Source organism: Pristiophorus japonicus, chromosome 22 (genome assembly GCF_044704955.1).
Source record: "Pristiophorus japonicus isolate sPriJap1 chromosome 22, sPriJap1.hap1, whole genome shotgun sequence".
NCBI lineage: Eukaryota > Metazoa > Chordata > Chondrichthyes > Pristiophoridae > Pristiophorus > Pristiophorus japonicus.
In genome coordinates this window covers 27,581,841-27,602,456 of record NC_091998.1, presented here as the reverse complement: position 1 = coordinate 27,602,456, position 20,616 = coordinate 27,581,841, and the positions used below count along the sequence as shown (strand labels likewise).

Here is a 20,616-nt window from a genome sequence, read left to right as displayed (position 1 = left end):
TGCACCGCCATTCAATGAGTTCATGGCTGAACATGAAACTTCAGTACCCCCTTCCTGCTTTCTCGCCATACCCCTTGATCCCCCGAGTAGTAAGGACTTCATCTAACTCCCTTTTGAATATATTTAGTGAATTGGCCCCAACCACTTTCTGTGACAGAAAATTCCTCTGGGTGAAGAGGTCTCTCCTCATCTCGGTCCTAAATGGCTTACCCCTTATCCTTAGACTGTGACCCCTGGTTCTGGACTTCCCCTGTACAGCTGGGCCCCACTGGGATGTGGGAGTGGTGGGGATGGGGGGAGTCCAGGCCAGGATAGCGGCTTAGATCCCTGAAAGTCAAGTATTAGCTCCCCTTGTAAAGCGGCAGAAGGGGCTCTGACCTAATTTGGGGTGGGGTGGATGTAGCAGCAGGTACCAGAGATTCCCGCAGTGGTCAAGCTGGTAAGTACCCCAAAGGCTCCATAGTGGCATTAGTGCCCATCGGCTCGAGATGCCCACTCCAGCAGGACCAACACTGCATGGCACCAGGTTTTTGACAATTTTGGGGCCCAATTGCTTTCTTGGAGTGGGAGGCTGTGGGGGGGGGGGGGGCTAAGAGCTCAGTGTCCTATAAATGTCTGCCCCAAGACCCCCTCAAAAATCAACACGAAAGTATAACAACAAATTGTATTTATATAGCGCCTTTAATGTAATGAAACATCCCAAGGCACTTCACAGGAGTATTATGAGATGAAAAAAATTAACAGAGCCGCATAAGTAGAAATCAGAGCAGGTGGTCAAAGAAGTAGTTTTTAAGGAGCGTCTTGAAGGAGGAAAGAGAGGTAGCGAGGTGGAGAGGTTTAGGCAGGGAGTTCCAGAGCTTGGGGCTTAGGCAACAGAAGGCACGGCCACCAATGGTAGAGCGATTATAATCAAGGATGCTCAAGAGGGCAGAATTAGAGGAGCACAGTCATCTCGGGGGTTGTGGGGCTGCAGGAGATTAGAGATAGGGAGGGGCGAGGCCATAGATGGATTTGAAAATAAGGATGAGAATTTTGAAATTGAGGCGTTGCTTAAATGGGGGCCAATATAAGTCAGCGAGCACAGAGGTGATGGGTGAGTGGGACTTGGTGCGAGTTAGGACTCGGGCAGCCGAGTGTTGGATCACCTCTAGTTTACGTAGGGTAGAATGTTGGAGGCCAGCCAGGAGTGCATTGGAATAGTCAAGTCTAGAGGTAACAAAGGCACGGATGAGGGTTTCAGTCGCAGATGAGCTGAGGCAAGGGCGGAGATGGGTGATGTTATGGAGGTGGAAATAGGCTGTCTTAGTTATGCTGCGGATATGTGGTCGAAAGCTAATTTCAGGGTCAAATATGACACCACGGTTGTGAACAGTCTGGTTCAGCCTCAGACAGAAGTTGTGGAGAGGGATGGAGTCAGTGGCTAGGGATGGAGTTATGTGGCGGGGATCGAAAACAATGGCTTCGGTCTTCCCAATATTCAATTGAAGAAAATTTCTGCTCATCCAGAACTGTATGTCAGACAAGCAGTTTGACAATTTAGAGACCGTGAATGGGTCGAGAGAAATGGCAGTGAGACAGAGCTGTCATCAGCGTACATGTAGAAACTGATGCTGTGTTTTCGGATAACGTCGCCAAGCGGCAACAAGTAGATGAGAAATAGGAGAGTGCCAAGGATAAATCCTTAGGGGATACCAGAGGTAATGATGCGGGGGTGAGAAGACAAGCCGTTGAAGGTGATTCTCTGGCTATGATTAGATAGATAACAAAACACCAGGAACTGACTGAGAGATACTGGTCAATGTACAGAAAGCTCCAATGATTATATTTAGAATTTTGGGATAATTGAGTAATTGCCACATTAAACCATTTATCTTGGAAACTTGACCCTTGATCTAAACCATTGTCCATTCCAGGGGAAAAGCCGAGGATGCTGCTAATTGGCGTCTTGTCCTTGGTAAACACAACCTGAACCGTACTGAACGGACAGAGAAGATCTATCGTGTGAAAAGAATCTACAGACACGAACGCTTCCGCTACCCGCTCCTCAGCGAAATTGACTACGATGTTGCGATGGTCAGGTCAGCGGTGGACATTCAAACAAGCAGCTACATCCGATATGCTTGCATGCCGAGACAGACGAGCCAACTGAGACCTGGGCATCAGTGCTGGGCCACAGGCTGGGGCGACACCAGAGGTAAGAATCTTGGCCTTTATTGCAAAGGTAATGGAATATAAAAGCAGTTAGACAGGGTATTGGTGAAGCCACATCTGGAATACTACATACAGTTTTGGTTTCCATATTTAAGAAAGGTATACTTGCTTTGGAGGCAGTTCAGAGAAGGTTCACTCGGTTGATTCCGGAGATGAGGAAAGGTTGAGTAGATTGGGCCTCTACTCATTGGAATTCAGAAGAATGAGAGGTGATCTTATCGAAACGTATAAGATGATGAGGGGGCTTGACGAAGTGGATGCAGTGAGGATGTTTCCACTGATAGGGGAGACTAGAACTAGGGGGCGTAATTTACCAAAATTCCCTGGATTCTGGGGAGGTCCCAACAGATTGGAAAACTGCAAATGTAACACCCCTATTTAAAAAAGGAGGCAGACAAAAAGCAGGAAACTATAGACGAGTTAGCCTAACATCTGTGGTTGGGAAAATGTTGGAGTCCATTATTAAAGAAGCAGTAGCAGGATATTTGTAAAGCAAAATTTGGTCAGGCAGAGTCAGCATAGATTTACGAAGGTGAAGTCATGTTTGACAAATTTGCTGGAATTCTTTGAGGATGTAACAAACAGGGTGGATAACGGGGAACCAGTGGATGTGGTGTATTTGGACTTCCAGAAGGCATTTGACAAGGTGCCACATAAAAGGTTACTGTACAAGATAAAAGTTCATGTGGTTGGGGGTAATATATTAGCATGGACAGAGGATTGACCAACTAACAGAGAACAGAGAGTCGGAATAAATGATTCATTCTCTGGTTGGCAATCAGTAACTAGTGGGGTGTCGCAGGGATCAGTGCTGGGACCCCAACTATTTACAATCTATATTAACGACTTGGAAGAGTGTAACATAGCCAAGTTTGCTGACGATACAAAGATGGGAGGAAAAGCAATGTGTGAGGAGGACACAAAAAAATCTGCAAAAGGACATAGACAGGCTAAATGAGTGGACAAAAATTTGGCAGATGGAGCATAATGTTGGAAAGTGTGAGATCATGAACTTTGGCAGAAAAAAATCAAAGAGCAAGTTATGTTGGGGAAATTGATGGGATTGAAGGCCAGAGTACTTAAGGAGGTGGCCTTGGAAATAGCGGATGCATTGACAGTCATTTTCCAACATTCCATAGACTCTGGATCAGTTCCTATGGAGTGGAGGGTAGCAAATGTAACCCCACTTTTTAAAAAAGGAGGGAGAGAGAAAACGGAATTATAGACCAGTCAGCCTGACATCGGTAGTGGGTAAAATGATGGAATCAATTATTAATGATGTCATAGCAGCGCATTTCGAAAGAGATGACATGATAGGTTCAAGTCAGCATGGATTTGTGAAGGGGAAATCATGTTTGACAAATCTTCTGGAATTTTTTGAGGATGTTTCCAGTAGAGTGGACAAGGGTAAACCAGTTGATGTGGTGTATTTCGACTTTCAGAAAGCTTTCGACAAAGTTCCACACAAGAGATTAATGTGCAAAGTTAAAGCACATGGGATTGGGGATATTGTGCTGACGTGGATTGAGAACTGGTTGGCAGACAGGAAGCAAAGAGTAGGAGTAAATGGGTACATTTCAGAATGGCAGGCAGTGACGAGTGGAGTACCGCAAGGTTCTGTGCTGGGGCCCCAGCTGTTTACATTGTACATTAATGATTTAGAAGAGGGGATTAAATGTAGTATCTCCAAATTTGCGGATACACTAAGTTGGGTGGCAGTATGAGCTGCGAGGAGGATGCTATGAGGCTGCAGAGTGACTTGGATAGGTTAGGTGAGTGGGCAAATGCATGGCAGATGAAGTATAATGTAGATAAATGTGAGGTTATCCACTTTGGTGGTAAAAACAGAGAGACAGACTATTATCTGAATGGTGACAGATTAGGAAAAGGGGAGATGCAACGAGACCTAGGTGTCATGGTACATATAGAAAAAACATAGAAACATAGAAAATAGGTGCAGGAGTAGGCCATTCGGTCCTTCGAGCCTGCACCGCCATTCAATGAGTTCATGGCTGAACATGCAACTTCAGTACCCCATTCCTGCTTTCTCGCCATACCCCTTGATCCCCCTAGTAGTAAGGACTTCATCTAACTCCTTTTTGAATATATTTAGTGAATTGGCCTCAACAACATCAGTCATTGAAGGTTGGCATGCAGGTACAGCAGGCGGTTAAGAAAGCAAATGGCACGTTGGCCTTCATAGCGAGGGGATTTGAGTACAGGGGCAGGGAGGTGTTACTACAGTTGTACAGGGCCTTGGTGAGGCCACACCTGGAGTATTGTGTACAGTTTTGGTCTCCTAACTTGAGGATGGACATTCTTGCTATTGAGGGAGTGCAGCGAAAGTTCACCAGACTGATTCCCGGGATGGCGGTACTGACATATCAAGAAAGACTGGATCAACTGGGCTTGTATTCACTGGAGTTCAGAAGAATGAGAGAAACGTTTAAAATTCTGACAGGTTTAGACAGGTTAGATGCAGGAAGAATGTTCCCAATGCTGGGGAAGTCCAGAACCAGGGGTCACAGTCTAAGGATAAGGGATAAGCCATTTAGGACTGAGATGAGGAGAAACTTCTTCACCTAGAGAGTGTGAACCCTTGGAATTCTCTACCACAGAAAATTGTTGAGGCCAATTGTCTAAATCTGCAAAAGGACATATATTCAACAAGGAGTTAGATGTAGTCCTTACTACTAGGGGGATCAAGGGGTAAGGCGAGAAAGCAGGAATGGGGTACTGAAGTTGCATGTTCAGCCATGAACTCATTGAATGGTGGTGCAGGCTCAAAGGCTGAATGGTCTACTCCTGCACCTATTTTCTATGTTTCTATGTTTCTATTATTTAAATGGAGAAAGATTGCAAAGTGCCACAGTCCAGCGGGACCTGGGCATACTTGCGCATGAAACACAAAAGGATAAGTGTTGTATATGGAGAAAGAGTCAGACTGAACACTGTGAGCTCAAAGTAAAGTGTGACAGTAGTCTTTTATTGCAGGTCTCCAGCGTGCCTCTCCAACCTGTGAAGCCTCCTTAAATACCTGTGCTCTCAAAGGATTATGGGATCCCTTGGGACTCCAGGGGATGAGCCCTCTGTGGCTGTACAGAGTAAATACAAGTCCACATATATAACAACACTGTCCCCCAAAGTCAATAGTGTAACTATTTACAATGTGAGTCGATCTGGGGCCCTTCTTGCCCTGGTTGATCGTCTCGGTGTGAAAGCTGGTGTTGTTGAATCATTTGTTGGGCCCTCGCTGGGCTGTTGTGCAGCTGGCCTTGCTGGACTGCCTGGTGTGTTGGGCCCTGCAGGGCTGCTGTAGATGATGGGTTCTGCTTTGTGGTCCGTGGTGCCGGTTGCCACTGGTATGTATGTTGGGAGATCTAAAAAGGTAGGGTCCAAGGTGGGTTGCTCAGGATAGTCCGTGAATCTGAGTTTGATTTGGTCCAAGTGTTTCCGGTGAATTAGTCCATTTGAAAGTTTGACCCGAAACACCCTGCTCCCCTCTTTGGCCACGACAGTGCCGGGAAGCCACTTGGGACCTTGTCCATAATTTAATACAAATACAGGATCATTAATTTCAATCTCGCGAGACACATTTGCGCTAGCATGCTATGCACTTTGTTGAAGCCGCCTGCTCGCTACCTGTTCATGTAGATCAGGGTGAACTAACGAGAGCCTTGTCTTAAGTGCTCTTTTCATGAGCAGTTCAGCAGGTGGGATCCCAGTGAGTGAGTGGGGTCTCGTGTGGTAGCTAAGCAGGACTCGGGATAGGCGAGTCTGCAGTGAGCCTTCAGTTACCCTCTTCAAGCCTTGCTTGATGGTTTGCACTGCTCTCTCTGCCTGACCATTGGATACTGGTTTAAACGGGGCAGATGTGACATGTTTGATCCCGTTATGGGTCATGAATTCTTTGAAGTCAGCACTGGTAAAACATGGCCCGTTGTCGCTCACCTGGACATCGGGTAAGCCGCGAGTGGCAAACATGGCCCGCAGGCTTTTAGTAGGCAGCGGACGTGCTAGCTGACATTATCTCACATTCAATCCACTTGGAGTACTCGTCTACAACCACAAGGACGGGCCTGCATAGTCGACGTGTACCCTAGACCACGGTTTGGAGGGCCAAGACCATAAACTTAGCGACGCCTCCCTGGGTACATTGCTTAACTGCGAGCATATATTATATCTGTGAATGCAGGACTCTAAGTCCGCATTGATACCGGGAAACCACATGTGGGATCTGGCTACTGCTTTCATCATTACGATGCCTGGGTGGGTACTGGGAGGTCATTGATGAAGGTGTCTCTGCCCTTCTTGGGGATCACTACACGATTGCCCCACAGAAGGCAATCTGCCTGTACAGACATTTCAGCTTTGCGCCGCTGGAACGGCTTTATTTCTTCCTGCATTTCCACTGGGACACTGGACCAGCACCCGTGAAGCAGACAGCTTTTGACGAGATAATAAGGGGTCTTGGCTTGTCCAGGTTTTGGGTAGTGATGGATGATTGCTCACTCTCAAATGCTTCCATAACCATGGCTAGATATGCGGGCTGCGCCATTTCCACCCCCATGGTGGGCAATAACAGCCTACTGAGAGCATCGGCGCAGTTTTCTGTGCCTGGCTTGTGGTGGATGGCGTAGTTGTATTCGGACAACGTGAGCGCCCATCTCTGGATGCGGGCCGATGTGATGGTATTTATCCCTTTACACTCGGAAAACAGGGATATAAGTGGCTTCTGGTCAGTTTCCAATTCGTATTTTAGCCCAAACAGGTATTGATGCATTTTCTTTACCCCATAGACACGCTAACACTTCTTTTTCAATTATGCTGTAGGCTCTCTCAGCCTTAGACAGACTCCTGGGTGCATAAGCAATCAGTTGCAGTTTCCCTAAATCATTAGCTTGTTGCAATACACACCCAACGCCATATGACGATACATCACATGCTAGTACCAAACGTTTACATGGATCATACAACACAAGCAATTTGTTTGAGCATAACAATCTTCTCGCTTTTACAAAGGCATTTTCTTGGCTTTTGCCCCAAACCCATTTGCCCCCTTTTCGTAATAAGACATGTAGTGGTTCTAGCATGGTGCTGAGACCCGGTAAGAAGTTACCAAAGTAGTTCAAGAGTCCCAGAAACGACCGCAGCTCCATCACGTTCTTTGGCCTCAGTGCATTCTCGATTGCCTCCGTCTTCGCGTTGGTGGGCCTGATGCCATCCGCCGCAATCCTCCTTCCCAAGAACTCCACTTCAGGTGCCAGGAAAATGCACTTTGAGCGTTTTAACCTGAGCCCCACGCGGTTGAGTCGACTAAGAACCCCCTCCAGGTTCTGCAGATGCTTGACTGTGTTCCGACCTGTGACCAAGATGTCGTCCTGGAAGACCAAGGTGTGCGGGACCGACTTCAGTAAACTTTCCATGTTTCTCTGGAATATCGCTGCCGCCGATCAGATTCCAAATGGGCATCTGTTATAAACAAAAAGACCTTTGTGCGTGTTGATGCAGGTGAGGGCCTCCGATGATTCCTCCAGTTCCTGCATCATGTAGGCTGAAGTCAGATCCAGCTTCGTGAACGTCTTTCCTCCTGCCAGCATTGCAAAGAGGTCGCGGCCTTTGATAGTGGGTATTGGTCCTGCAGGGAGAAACGATTGATAGTTACTTTGCAATCGCCACAGATTCTGATGGTGCCGTCTCCCTTGAGGACTGGGACAATAGGACTGGCCCACTCGCTGAACTTGGATCGGTGAAATGACGCCCTCTCTTTGCAGCCGGTCTAGCTCAATCTCTATCCTTTCTCTCATCATGTACAGTACTGCTCTCGCCTTGTGATGGATGGGTCGCGCCCCCGGAATTAGGTGGATCTGAACTTTTGCTCCTTGGAATTTCCCGATGCCTGGTTCGAACAGCGAAAGAGATTTGTTTAAGACCTGGGCACACGAAGTGTCGTCAGCGGGCGATAGCGCTCGGACGTCGTCCCAGTTCCAGAGTATCTTTTCCAGCCAGCTCCTGCCGAGCAGTGTGGGACCATCACCCGGTACCACCCAGGGTGGTAGCTTGTGCACCGCTCCATCGTAGGAGACCTTTAGGTAGCACTGCCGATTACAGGAATCAGTTCTTTAATGTAAGTTCTTAGTTTTGTGCGAACTGGAGTTAAGACTGGCCTTGAGGCCTTGTTGCACCACAACCGTTCGAAAGTCTTTTTGCCCATGATGGACTGGCTCGTGCCCGTGTCCAGCTCCATTGACACCGGGAGTCCATTTAGTTCCACATTCAGCATTATCGGGGGACAATTCATGGTGAATATATGCACCCCATGTATCTCTGCCTCCTCTATCTGAGGCTCTGGTTCATCGTGATCCTCCGTGGATCTGTCCTCCTCTGCAACATGGTGATTTGCAGGTTTAACAAGCTTTGTAGCTCGCCTGCACACTGGTTGGAGGTGTCCCATTGTCCCACAGCCCTTGCAAACGTACTCTTTGAATCGGCATGAATGGAAACGATGATCACCCCCGCAGCGCCAACAAGGTGTTAATGGTCTTGCATTCATCACCCTTGAAGGTGGACTGCAAACGTGCAGCTGCAGGTATGTGTGACCTGCCCTGTACATTACAATTCGAAAACAACATCACTCTGTTCACAGTACTTTAGCAGCACTTGTCTGCTGAGAGATTTGCTTCGTATTGTCACTGGTGGCAATGAACGCCTGGGCTATCGCTATGGCCTTACTCAAGGTTGGGGTCTCTACAGTCAAAAGTTTGCAAAGTATGGTTTCATGGCCAATGCCAAGTACGAAAAAGTCTCTGAGCATGTGCTCCAAATGTCCTTCAAATTCGTAATGTCCTGCAAGGCGTCTTGGCTCGGTGACATAACTCGCCACTTCCTGACCTTCAGACCTTTTGTAGGTGTAGAACCAGTTACCTCACCATCAGAACGCTTTCCTTTGGGTTCAAATGCTCTCCGACCAATGTGCACAAATCGTCGTACGATTTCTCCGTGGGTTTCGCTGGAGTGAGCAGATTCTTCATGAGGCCATACATTGGTGCCCCACAGATGGTGAGGAGGATTGCCCTTCATTTGGCAGCGCTCTCGTCCCCATCTAGCTCATTGGCCACGAAGTATTGATCGAGTCACTCTACAAAAGTTTCCCAATCATCTCCCTCCGAAAATTTCTCCAGGATGCCCACTGTTCTCTGCATCTTTGGGTTCGCTATCTGTATCTCGTTGCCAGTTGTGTATGGAGAAAGAGTCAGACCGAACACTGTGAGCTCAAAGTAAAGTGTGAACTTAGTCTTTTATTGCAGGTCTCCAGAATGCCTCTCCAACCTGTGAAGCCTCCTTAAATACCTGTGCTCCCAAGGGATTATGAGATTCCTTGAGACTCCAGGGGATGAGCCCTCTGATGGCTGTACAGAGTAAATACAAGTCCACATATATAACAGATAGTATGCAGGTACAGCAAGTGATTAGGAAGGCCAATGGTATCTTGGCCTTTATTGCAAAAGGGATGGATTATAAAAGCAGGGAAGTTTTAAGGTATTGGTGAGGCCACACCTGGAATACTGCGTGCCATTTTGGTTTCCATATTTACGAAAGGATATACTTGTTTTGGAGGCAGTTCAGAGAAGGTTCACTAGGTTGATTCCAGGGATGAGGGGGTTGGCTTAGGAGGAAAGGTTGAGTAGGTTGGGCCTCTACTCATTGGAATTCAGAAGAATGAGAGGTGATCTTATCAAAACGTATAAGATTATGAGGGAGCTTGACAAGATGGATGCAGAGAGGATGTTTCCACATATGGGGGAGACTAGAACACGATCTTAGAATAAGGGGCCGCCTATTTAAAACTGAGGAGAAATTTCTTCTCTCAGAGGGTTGTAAATCTGTGGAATTCGCTGCCTCAGAGAGCTGTGGAAGCTGGAACATTAAGAAACTGTCTATTTCTGTCTTAAATTTATTCAAACGATACGGGGATAAGGGGTAATGGGGAGCGGGTGGGAAAGTGGAGCTGAATCCATGATCAGATCAGCCATGATTGTATTGAATGGCGGAGCAGGCGCGAGGGGCCGTATGGCCTACTCCTGTTCCTATTTCTTATGTTCTTATGTAATCTTAGAATAAGGGGCTGCCTATTTAAAACTGAGATGAGGAGGAATTTCTTATCTCAGAGAGTTGTAAATCTGTAGAATTCGCTGCCTCAGAGAGCTATGGAAGCTGGGACATTGGGTAAATTTAAGTCAGAGATAGACAGTTTCTTAACCTATAAGGGAATAAGGGGTTATGGGGAGCGGGCAGGAAAGTGGACCTGAGTCCATGATCGGATCAATCATGATAGTATTAAATGGCAGGGCAGCCTCGAGGGACCGTATAGCCTACTCCTGCTCCTATTTTTTATATTCTTATGTTCTTAACAGCTTGAGGAACTGTGATTGAGTGGGTGAAAGCGACACAACACCCTTCTTTTGCCTCTTGGACATGGGTTCAAATCCAAAGCAAGGAGCAGAGTGTATGTGTGACCCAGTCACCATAATCTCCTGGAACTTGTTTGATGGCCTTTGAGGGTCGAAGAGGTATTTAATGGAATTTTTTTTCTACCCAAATTGGCTTAGGGATTTAAAAATTTTTTAATTTTGTTTTGCCGCTCTCAGGCGATTGGGTGGCTGGCTTGATGGGGGAGGGAATGGGGTCGTGTGTGCTAAAGTTGCACCATGAAATGGTAGGACACTGAGAAGTGTAGAGGAACAAAGGGACCTTAGAGTGCATGTACACAGATCCCTGAAGGTAGCGAGCCAGGTAGATAAGGTGGTTAAGAAGGCATATGAAATACTTGCTTTTATTAGCCGAAGAATAGAATACAAGAGCAGGAAGATTATGCTTGAACTGTATAAACATTAGTTAAGTCACAACTAGAGTACTGCGTGCAGTTCTGGTCACCACATTACAAGAAAGATGTGATTGCACTAGAGAGAGTACAGATGAGATTCACAAGGATGTTGCCTGGACTGGAGAATTTTAGCTATGAGGAAAGATTGGATAGTTTGGGGTTGTTTTCTTTGGACAGAGGCTGAGGGGAGACCTTATTGAGGTGTATAAAATTATGAGCGGCCTAGATAGAGTGGATAGGACGGACCTATTTCCCTTCGCTGAGAGGTCAAGTACCAGGGGGCATAGATTTAAAGTAATTGGTAGAAGGTTTAGAGGGGATTTGAGAGGAAATTTCTCCACCCAGAGGGTGGTGGGGGTCTGGAACTCACTGGATGGTAGAGGAAGAAACCCTGACCACATTTAAAAAGTACTTGGATGTGCACCTGAAGTGCCGTAACCTACAGGGCTATGGACCTAGAGCTGGAAAGTGGGATGAGGCTGGATAGCTCTTTATTGGCTGGTGTGGACACGATGGGCCAAAATGGCCTCTTTCCGTGCTGTAAATTTCTATGATTCTATGACAGCATGGGCCAGGCTTGTTGGACAAGCTGGTCTTTTCCTCTCCTTTGTTTTTGTATTGATGAAGATCTCTCCAAAAGGGGCTGACTGCTACCATGAGCTAGAAGTCAACCTGTTACCTTAAGGTCCTCCAAAGCTTTCAAAAGTATCCGGCACACAATATGTTTGACAATTATTGTTTCCTTTATCTTCTACTTTGCAAGGAAATAGGTCAAAAAAAATTTAAGTGGCACTTTTCACATTGATTTACAATTCAAAAATGAAAACGATCAAAATGAAAAGACCTCCCTCCTACAGAATGCTCAGCAGTCCATCTGATGGGCTGTGCAAACAAGCTACAGCAGGTCAGTCATCGACCCTACCTTCCTCTTTCCACAGATGCTGCCTGAGTGTCTTTTCACTTCAAATATCCAGATACCCGACGGCAGCAGCTGTGGGGAGTACGGAAAGACCTGAGAGTCGATGCTGGGGTACCTACAGGCCAGCTGTTCAGCAAGTAGTGGTCAAGAACCAAACATCTATATCCAGGGTCGGAATTTCAGGGGTCTGGGCGAGAGGTCCACAGACAACAGGATAGGTGCATGAAACATTCCGCCTGGATTGATGCAGAGGTTTGAACTAGTAACAAGCAAATTTTAGAGCTGAGATCAGCAAGTTCATCGTCTCACAAAGAGTGATCCACACATGGAACGGACTCCCGGATCGAGCAAAAACCCTGGAACCAATTGGGTTGGAGACGGGGGGGTGGAGACGGGGGTGGGGAACTTCAGGTTCTTTCTGGGTGGATAAACTACGATAGGTAGAATGGCGATGTAGAATGTTGAGGTGCAGCTGCGCCAGTTCGTGTGCTTCTAGTATACACGGAGCGCTCTGGCTAAAGTGCCAACAGCCCTTGTGGTGCTGATCCAGCCATGGTACCGTGGAGGACTAACCTCTCGGATGTGTGAGAGGGTGAAGTCCACTGATCTGTATAACTTCAGACTCTTCTGGATCCAGCAGTGGGAAATGGGAATTCTCGGCACCCTGAAAAACAGGGCTCCATCACCGGATGAAATACAAAACTTGTAGCCTACTGAGCTTACTCTGGCAAGTTGAGCTGAGCTTTCTTGAGGGCTCTCACAGATCTACAAGTTTTTTTACAACCACCAGTGCTCTACAATTACCCAGAGTAACTCCGATGTGATGAGACGCCAAGAAGCTTGACACACGCACAGAGTGGAAGTGAGTGGGCAACTACATGGCCAGTCCTTTTCAGTGATGTTATTGACTTTGGTTCCCCAGTTCTTCAATTCAATTAGCTCAATTGCTCAAACCGGGAGTCTGTTCCATGTGTGGATCACTCTTTGTGAGACGATGAACTTGCTGATCTCAGCTCTAAAATTTGCTTGTTACTAGTTCAAACCTCTGCATCAATCCAGGCGGAATGTTTCATGCACCTATCCTGTTGTCTGTGGACCTCTCGCCCAGACCTCTGGAATTCTGACCCTGTATGCAGATGTTTGGATCTTGACCACCACTTGCTGAACATCTGGCCTGTAGGTACCCCAGCATCGACTCTCAGGCCTTTCCGTGCTCCCTGCAGCTGCTGTCGTCAGCCTTCTGGATATTTGAAGTGAGAAAACAGAAAATGCTGCAAACATTCAGCAGGTCAGGCATTGTCTGTGGAACAAGCAAGGTAAGGTCGATGACCTTTCACCAGAACTAGAATGATGTCACAAATGAACAATTTATAAGGAGGAACAAAGCCAGGGAAAAAGGGCAGGAAGACAGAAACAAAAGAGTGGCTAGGGATTAGGTAGAGGACAGATGATGATTAAATGTGCCAATGGCGCAAGACAAAGCGATCCGCGGAATTTATTCTTGTTACAGTGTCTGCTGGTTAAACCCTGGTGTTATTTGGAAAGAAAGAAAAAGTACTTGCATTTATATAGCGCCTTTCAAGACCGCGGGATGTCCCAAAAATGCTTTACAGCCAATGAAATACTTTTTGAAGTTTAATCACTGTTGTAATGCTTTAGTGATGCTGGTTGAGAGATAAATATTGGCCAGGACACTGGGGATAACGCCCCTGCTCTTCTTCAAAATAGTGCCATATCATCTTTTACGTCCACCTGAGAGAACATAAGAACATAAGAATTAGGAACAGGAGTAGGCCATCTAGCACCTCGAGCCTGCTCCGCCATTCAACAAGATCATGGCTGATCTGGCCGTGGACTCAGCTCCACTTACCCGCCCGCTCCCCATAACCCTTAATTCCCTTATTGGTTAAAAATCTATCTATCTGTGATTTGAATACATTTAATGAGCTAGCCTCAACTGCTTCCTTCGGCAGAGAATTCCATAGATTCATAACCCTCTGGGAGAAGAAATTCCTTCTCAACTCGGTTTTAAATTGGCTCCCCCGTATTTTGAGGCTGTGTCCCCTAGTTCTAGTCTCCCCGACCAGTGGAAACAACCTCTCTGCCTCTATCTTGTCTATCCCTTTCATTATTTTAAATGTTTCTATAAGATCACCCCTCATCCTTCTGAACTCCAACGAGTAAAGACCCAGTCTGCTCAATCTATCATCATAAGGTAACCCCCTCATCTCCAGAATCAGCCTAGTGAATCGTCTCTGTACCCCCTCCAAAGCTAGTATATCCTTCCTTAAGTAAGGTGACCAAAACTGCACGCAGTACTCCAGGTGCGGCCTCACCAATACCCTGTACAGTTGCAGCAGGACCTCCCTGCTTTTGTACTCCATCCCTCTCGCAATGAAGGCCAACATTCCATTCGCCTTCCTGATTACCTGCTGCACCTGCAAACTAACTTTTTGGGATTCATGCACAAGGACCCCCAGGTCCCTCTGCACCGCAGCATGTTGTAATTTCTCCCCATTCAAATAATATTCCCTTTTACTGGTTTTTTTTCCAAGGTGGATGACCTCACATTTTCCGACATTGTATTCTATCTACCAAATCTTAGCCCATTCGCTTAACCTATCTAAATCTCTTTACAGCCTCTCTGTGTCCTTTACACAACCCGCTTTCCCACTAATCTTTGTGTCATCTGCAAATTTTGTTACACTACACTCTGTCCCCTCTTCCAGGTCATCTATGTATATTGTAAACAGTTGTGGTCCCAGCACCGATCCCTGTGGCACATCACTAACCACCAATTGCCAATCTGAAAAGGACCCATTTATCCCGACTCTCTGCTTTCTGTTAGTTAGCCAATTCTCTATCCATGCTAATACATTTCCTCTGACTCCACGTACCTTTATCTTCTGCAGTAACCTTTTGTGTGGCACCTTATCGAATACCTTTTGGAAATCTAAATACACCACATCCATCGGTACACCTCTATCCACCATGCTCGTTATATCCTCAAAGAATTCCAGTAATTAATTAAACATGATTTTCCCTTCATGAATCCATGTTGCGTCTGCTTGATTGCACTATTCCTATCTAGATGTCCCGCTATTTCTTCCTTAATGATAGCTTCAAGCATTTTCCCCACTACAGCTGTTAAACTAACCGGCCTATAGTTACCTGCCTTTTGTCTGTCCCCTTTTTTAAACAGAGGCATTACATTAGCTGCTTTCCAATCCGCCTAACCTCCCCAGAGTGCAGAGAATTTTGGTAGATTATAACGAATGCATCTGCTATAACTTCTGCCATCTCTTTTAATACCCTGGGATGCATTTCATCAGGACCAGGGGACTTGTCTACCTTGAGTCCCATTAGCCTGTCCAGCACTACCTCGCTAGTGATAGTGATTGTCTCAAGGCCCTCCCTTCCCACATTCCCGTGACCAGCAATTTTTGGCATGGTTTTTGTGTCTTCCACTGTGAAGACTGAAGCAAAATAATTGTTTATGGTCTCAGCCATTTCCACATTTCCCATTACTAAATCGTCCTTCCCATCTTCTAAGGGACCAACATTTACTTTAGTCACTCTTTTCTGTTTTATATATCGGTAAAAGCTTTTACTATCTCTTTTTATGTTTTGCGCAAGTTTACTTTCATAATCTATCTTTCCTTTCTTTATTGCTTTCTTAGTCATTCTTTGCTGTCGTTTAAAATGTTCCCAATCTTCTAGTTTCCCACTAACCTTGGCCACCTTATACGCATTGGTTTTTAATTTGATCCTCTCCTTTATTTCCTTGGTTATCCACGGCTGGTTATCCCTTCTCTTACTGCCCTTCTTTTTCACTGGAATATATTTTTGTTGAGCACTATGAAAGCGTTCCTTAAAAGTCCTCCACTGTTCCTCAATTGTGCCACCGTTTAGTCTGTGTTCCCAGTCTACTTTAGCCAACTCTGCCCTCATCCCACTGTAGTCCCCTTTGTTTAAGCATAGTACGCTCGTTTGAGACACTACTTCCTCACCCTCAATCTGTATTACAAATTCAACCATACTGTGATCACTCATTCCGAGAAGATCTTTTACTAGGAGATCGTTTATTATTCCTGTCTCATTACACAGGACCAGATCTAAGATAGCTTGCTCCCTTGTAGGTTCTGTAACATACTGTTCTAAGAAACAATCCCGTATGCATTCTATGAATTTCTCCTCAAGGCTACCCCGTGCGATTTGATTTGAGAGGGCAGACGGACCATCAATTTAACGTCTCATCCAAAAGAAGGCATCTCCAGCAGTGCAGCACTCCCTCAGCACTGCACTGGAGTGTCAGCCAGGATTATGTGCTCAAGTCACTGGAGTGGGACTTGAACCCACAACCTTCTGGCTCAGAGGCCAGAGTGCTACCCACTAAGCTACAGCTAGATATACATTCATACATCAATAGCCTTAAGCTTAAATAGCGCACTGCATGATAAAACAAAACTTATCAGTTAGTCCAGACAGCAGTGGAAGTGCCAGCCAAATAACATGGAAGTCTGTCTTGTTCCCTTTCTATCAGGACATAAGGAAAACTTCACATTATCTGAAGTCCTGAACCAGGCTAGGCTGCCAATCATTGATCATCAAACCTGCAAACTGAAGAGGTTCTGGGGGGATCGAGTGCGGAACACGATGATCTGTGCTGGTTTCAAAGATACGGAGGGGCCTCCTGCTGCTTGCCAGGTAACTGGAAGGAAATTGTCTGGATTTTAACCCCTGCCCCCTGTTTTACCCTTTTAAAATGTCAGGGATCTACAAATTAAATATTCGTTTTGAAGTTTCATACAAAAACTAAATGACATTTCAGATGGCTTAGGATTAATGCTCCACCCGGTTTAGGCAGGAAGTTCCAGAGCTTAGGGCCCAAGCAGTTGAAGGCACAGCCACCAATGGTTGAGCGATTATAGTCAGGTTGCTCAAGAGGGCAGAATTAGAGGAGCGCCGATATATAGGGGGTGGGGTGGGGCTGGAGGAGGTTACAGAGATAGGGAGGAGTGAGGTCATGGAGGGATTTGTAAACAGGGACGATAATTTTGAAATCGAGGTGTTGCTTAATCGGGAGCCAATGTAGGTCAGTCAGCAAGCACAGGGGTGATGGGTGATCATGACTCAGCTATAGGTGTGATGGTATGCTAATGGAATTCACTGTGCGTGATGGTGTGTTACTCAATTTCAAAATTCTCATTCTTGTTTACAAATTCTTCCATGGCCCTCACCCCTCCCTATCTCTGTAACCTACTCCAGCTCCCCAAACCCTCCCCACCCCCCCCCCCAACATATATCGGCACTCCTCTAATTCTTCCCTCTTGAGCAACCTGATTATAATTGCTCAATCATTGGTGGCTGTGCTTTCTGTTGCCTAGGCCCCAAGCTCTGAAACCTGTGAGTGATAGTGTGTCACTGGGATTCACTGTATGTGTTGGTGTGTTATTGGGATTCACTATATGTGATGGAGTGTTACTGGGATTTACTATATGTGATGGTGTGTTACTGGGATTCACTGTATGTGATGGTATGTTATTGGGATTCACTGTATGTAATGGAGTGTTACTAGGATTCAATGTATGTGATGGTGTGCTACTGTGATTCACTGTATGTGATGGTGTGTTACTGGGATTCACTATGTGATGGTGTGTTACTGGGATTCACTGTGTGGGATGGTGTGTTACTGGGATTCACTGTGTGAGATGGTGTGTTACTGGGACTCACTGTATGTGATGGTGTGTTACTGGGATTCACTGTATGTGATGGTGTGTTACTTGGATTCACTGTATGTGATGGTGTGTTACTGGGATTCACTGTGCAATATTTTGTGTTTCAGGGGGACTCTGGTGGTCCTCTTCTCTGTCAATTTGGTTCGCACAAGTGGGAAGTCCATGGCGTGGTCAGTTTCGGACCCATCGGCTGCACAGTTGAGAACAAGCCCAGTGTGTTTACCAGAACTACTGCCTACCTCCCCTGGATTGAGAAAACAAGGATACGGGATTATTTCTTAGACTGAAGAAACAAGTCCAACGGTAGCTGCCCCCGTAGTTCATAAATTAATTTAGGGGAACAAGAAGAGTTGTGAAGTGTTAATTCTTCCACAAAAATAAAAGCTTTTGAAGGAAAAAGTGCTGAATGTATTTATTCGAGCTACTATGCCAGTGAACTGTGGGTATTTATTTAAACTGTCGCCCTCCCTTTCCTCAATGGTAGCCCACTGAGTTGACTGTGGCGCTGTCTCCTGCTGTGTTCTGTTGACTGTGGTTCTTCTCCAGTCTTCCTCTGTGCTTGCGCTGCTTCCAGAGTTCAATAATGCTATTCTTAAACCTTTTTCCTCACATTCAAATGCTGTAAAAGTCTTCAGCTGCTGAGGCCTTACAATATATCATTCTAAGACTTCTGCCTTTGACCTTCTATGTTATCTCTCTATCTTCCCTTCCTTCAGTTCTCCTCTGAGAATTTTACACAGACTTTATTACTGAGCTTAGCTTTACAAAATTATGATAAGAAATGGTATATGCTGCATACCTTTATCTTACTGATTAATATTCTGACCTTGACTATTCTGGTTCTAAATGAAGCTTGTTTCAGCAGTTACAAAAAATGGTTAACATAAGAATGGCTCAATCTACCATGATGCTTTGCTTCTCAGTTTTTACCATGGTTAGTTAAGCTTACACACATTTTACTTACTTTTATCATGTAACAGTTAAACAAAAGCATTACGAAAACACTATCACAGCATGCAGGTAAGTTTTACCTTACACCTTTCACCACCACAGGTGTTATGTATGTATATAAACCTCACCAATATGTAAGACTTGCCACCTGGGGGCACACCTGTGGGAGACCTAAGTGTCACCTGTGCACCCTGGGCAAGCAGGTATAAAAGGTAATCTACCATGCTGCTTCCTCACTCTGGAGTCACATTAAAGAGACCAAGGTCACAACAGTTTGAGCTTACAATACAGTCCTGTGGAGTTATTCTGAACGTAACAACTGGCGACGAGTAACAGATCACGAACTTTCATGCGGTGATGGCTGCCGTTGGTATTTTTGAGAGATTTGTTGAGGGTGATGATTGGGAAGCCTTCGTTGAGCGTCTTGACCAGTGCTTCATGGCCAATAAACTGGACAAGGCTGAGACGGCGGTCAAGCGCAGGGTGATTCTCCTCACCGTATGTGGGTCTTCGATATATGGCCTCCTCAAAAACCTGCTGGCACCGGACAAACTAACTGACAAGACTTACACAGAGCTGTGCACGCTGGTTCGGGAACACCTCAAGCTGAAGGTGAGCATCTTAATGGCCAGGTATCGCCTTTACACGCACCATCGCTCCGAGGGCCAGAACGTGACGAGCTTTGTCGCCGACCGAAGACGCCTTGCGGGACCGTGCGAATTTACCGGATCTTTGGGGGAAATGTTGCGGAACTTTTTCGTGCTTGGAATCGGCCACGAGGTCATTCTTCGCAAACTGCTGTCTGCCAAATCCCTAGATCTGAGCAAGACCATCACGATAGCCCAGGCTTTCATATCCACGAGCGACAACACGAAACAGATATCTTCACAGCATCCAAGCTCATTGGCGAGTACTGTGCATAAAATAATCCTTTCAGCAGGCAGAAATGTACATGGCAGGGCCTACACGACCGCAGAGACCAGACCTAGGGTGACACAGAGTCCACCATGAATACGTATCCATTAACACTATGTTGGCACTGCGAGGACAGTCATAGAGCCCATCAATGTCGATTCAAGCACTATGTATGCAAGGGCTGTGGAACAATGGGGCACCTCCAATGAACGTGCAAACGACCTGTGACTCACCTCATGGCAGAGTCAGGAGAGGACGACTAATCCATCGAGGATCACGCTGAACGAGCAGGAGAGGCAACTCAACCTGAGGATGAAGAGGAAGTATATGGGATACACACCTTCACCACCAAAAGCCCTCAGATAATGTTAAAAATTAAACTGCACTCCAGTGTCCATGGAATTGGACATGGGGGTGAGTCAATCAATAATGAGCATGAAGGCATTCGAGAGGCTGTGGGGCGACAGAGCACAACGACCCAAGCTGATCCCGATTCAGGCAAAGCTTCACACCTACACCAAGGAACTGATACCAGTTATTGGTAGTGCGGACATAAGAGTATCCCATGAGGGAGCGGTGCACGATTTACCACTGTGGATTGTTTCAGGTGATGGGCCAACGTTGCTTGGTAGAAGGTGCATGGGGAAGATTCGATGGAACTAGGAAGACCTCTGTGTACCTTCTCCGGAGAACAATGTCTCCTTTGCTCAAAGGTTGAGCAAGCCCCCACCTTCAGCTGAACATCGAAGTGCAGATCCATTTGCAGATCCCCAAGGCACAGGCTGCTCATTACGACCACGAGGAGGTAAAGATCAACCGAGCAATGGTACAGGCGCGGTACCCACCACCCAAAGCCGACGACCTCTTTGCGACGATGGAAGAAGCTCCAGGTCGACAAAGCAGAGTGGGACTCCGGCCGAAATGATCCAAATGCATCTTCCCGACGCCAGAGGTAAAATCCCTGGGGAGGAAGATCATGGCAGTCGGCACCACGGACA

At 46.2% G+C, this 20,616-nt stretch overlaps 1 protein-coding gene across 1 annotated transcript in view; it reads left to right on the top strand.

Annotated features, from left to right (window-relative positions):
* LOC139234731 (elastase-1-like) overlaps positions 1 to 18,104 on the top strand; it is a 42,526-nt gene extending 24,422 nt beyond the window's left edge. The window contains exons 4-6 of the mRNA XM_070865416.1: positions 1,914 to 2,194; positions 16,558 to 16,721; positions 17,860 to 18,104. Coding sequence (XP_070721517.1) covers positions 1,914 to 2,194; positions 16,558 to 16,721; positions 17,860 to 18,039 — 625 coding nt within the window. The 3' untranslated portion in view covers positions 18,040 to 18,104. The remainder of the gene's footprint in view (positions 1 to 1,913; positions 2,195 to 16,557; positions 16,722 to 17,859) is intronic.
* Positions 18,105 to 20,616: the final 2,512 nt, after the last annotated feature.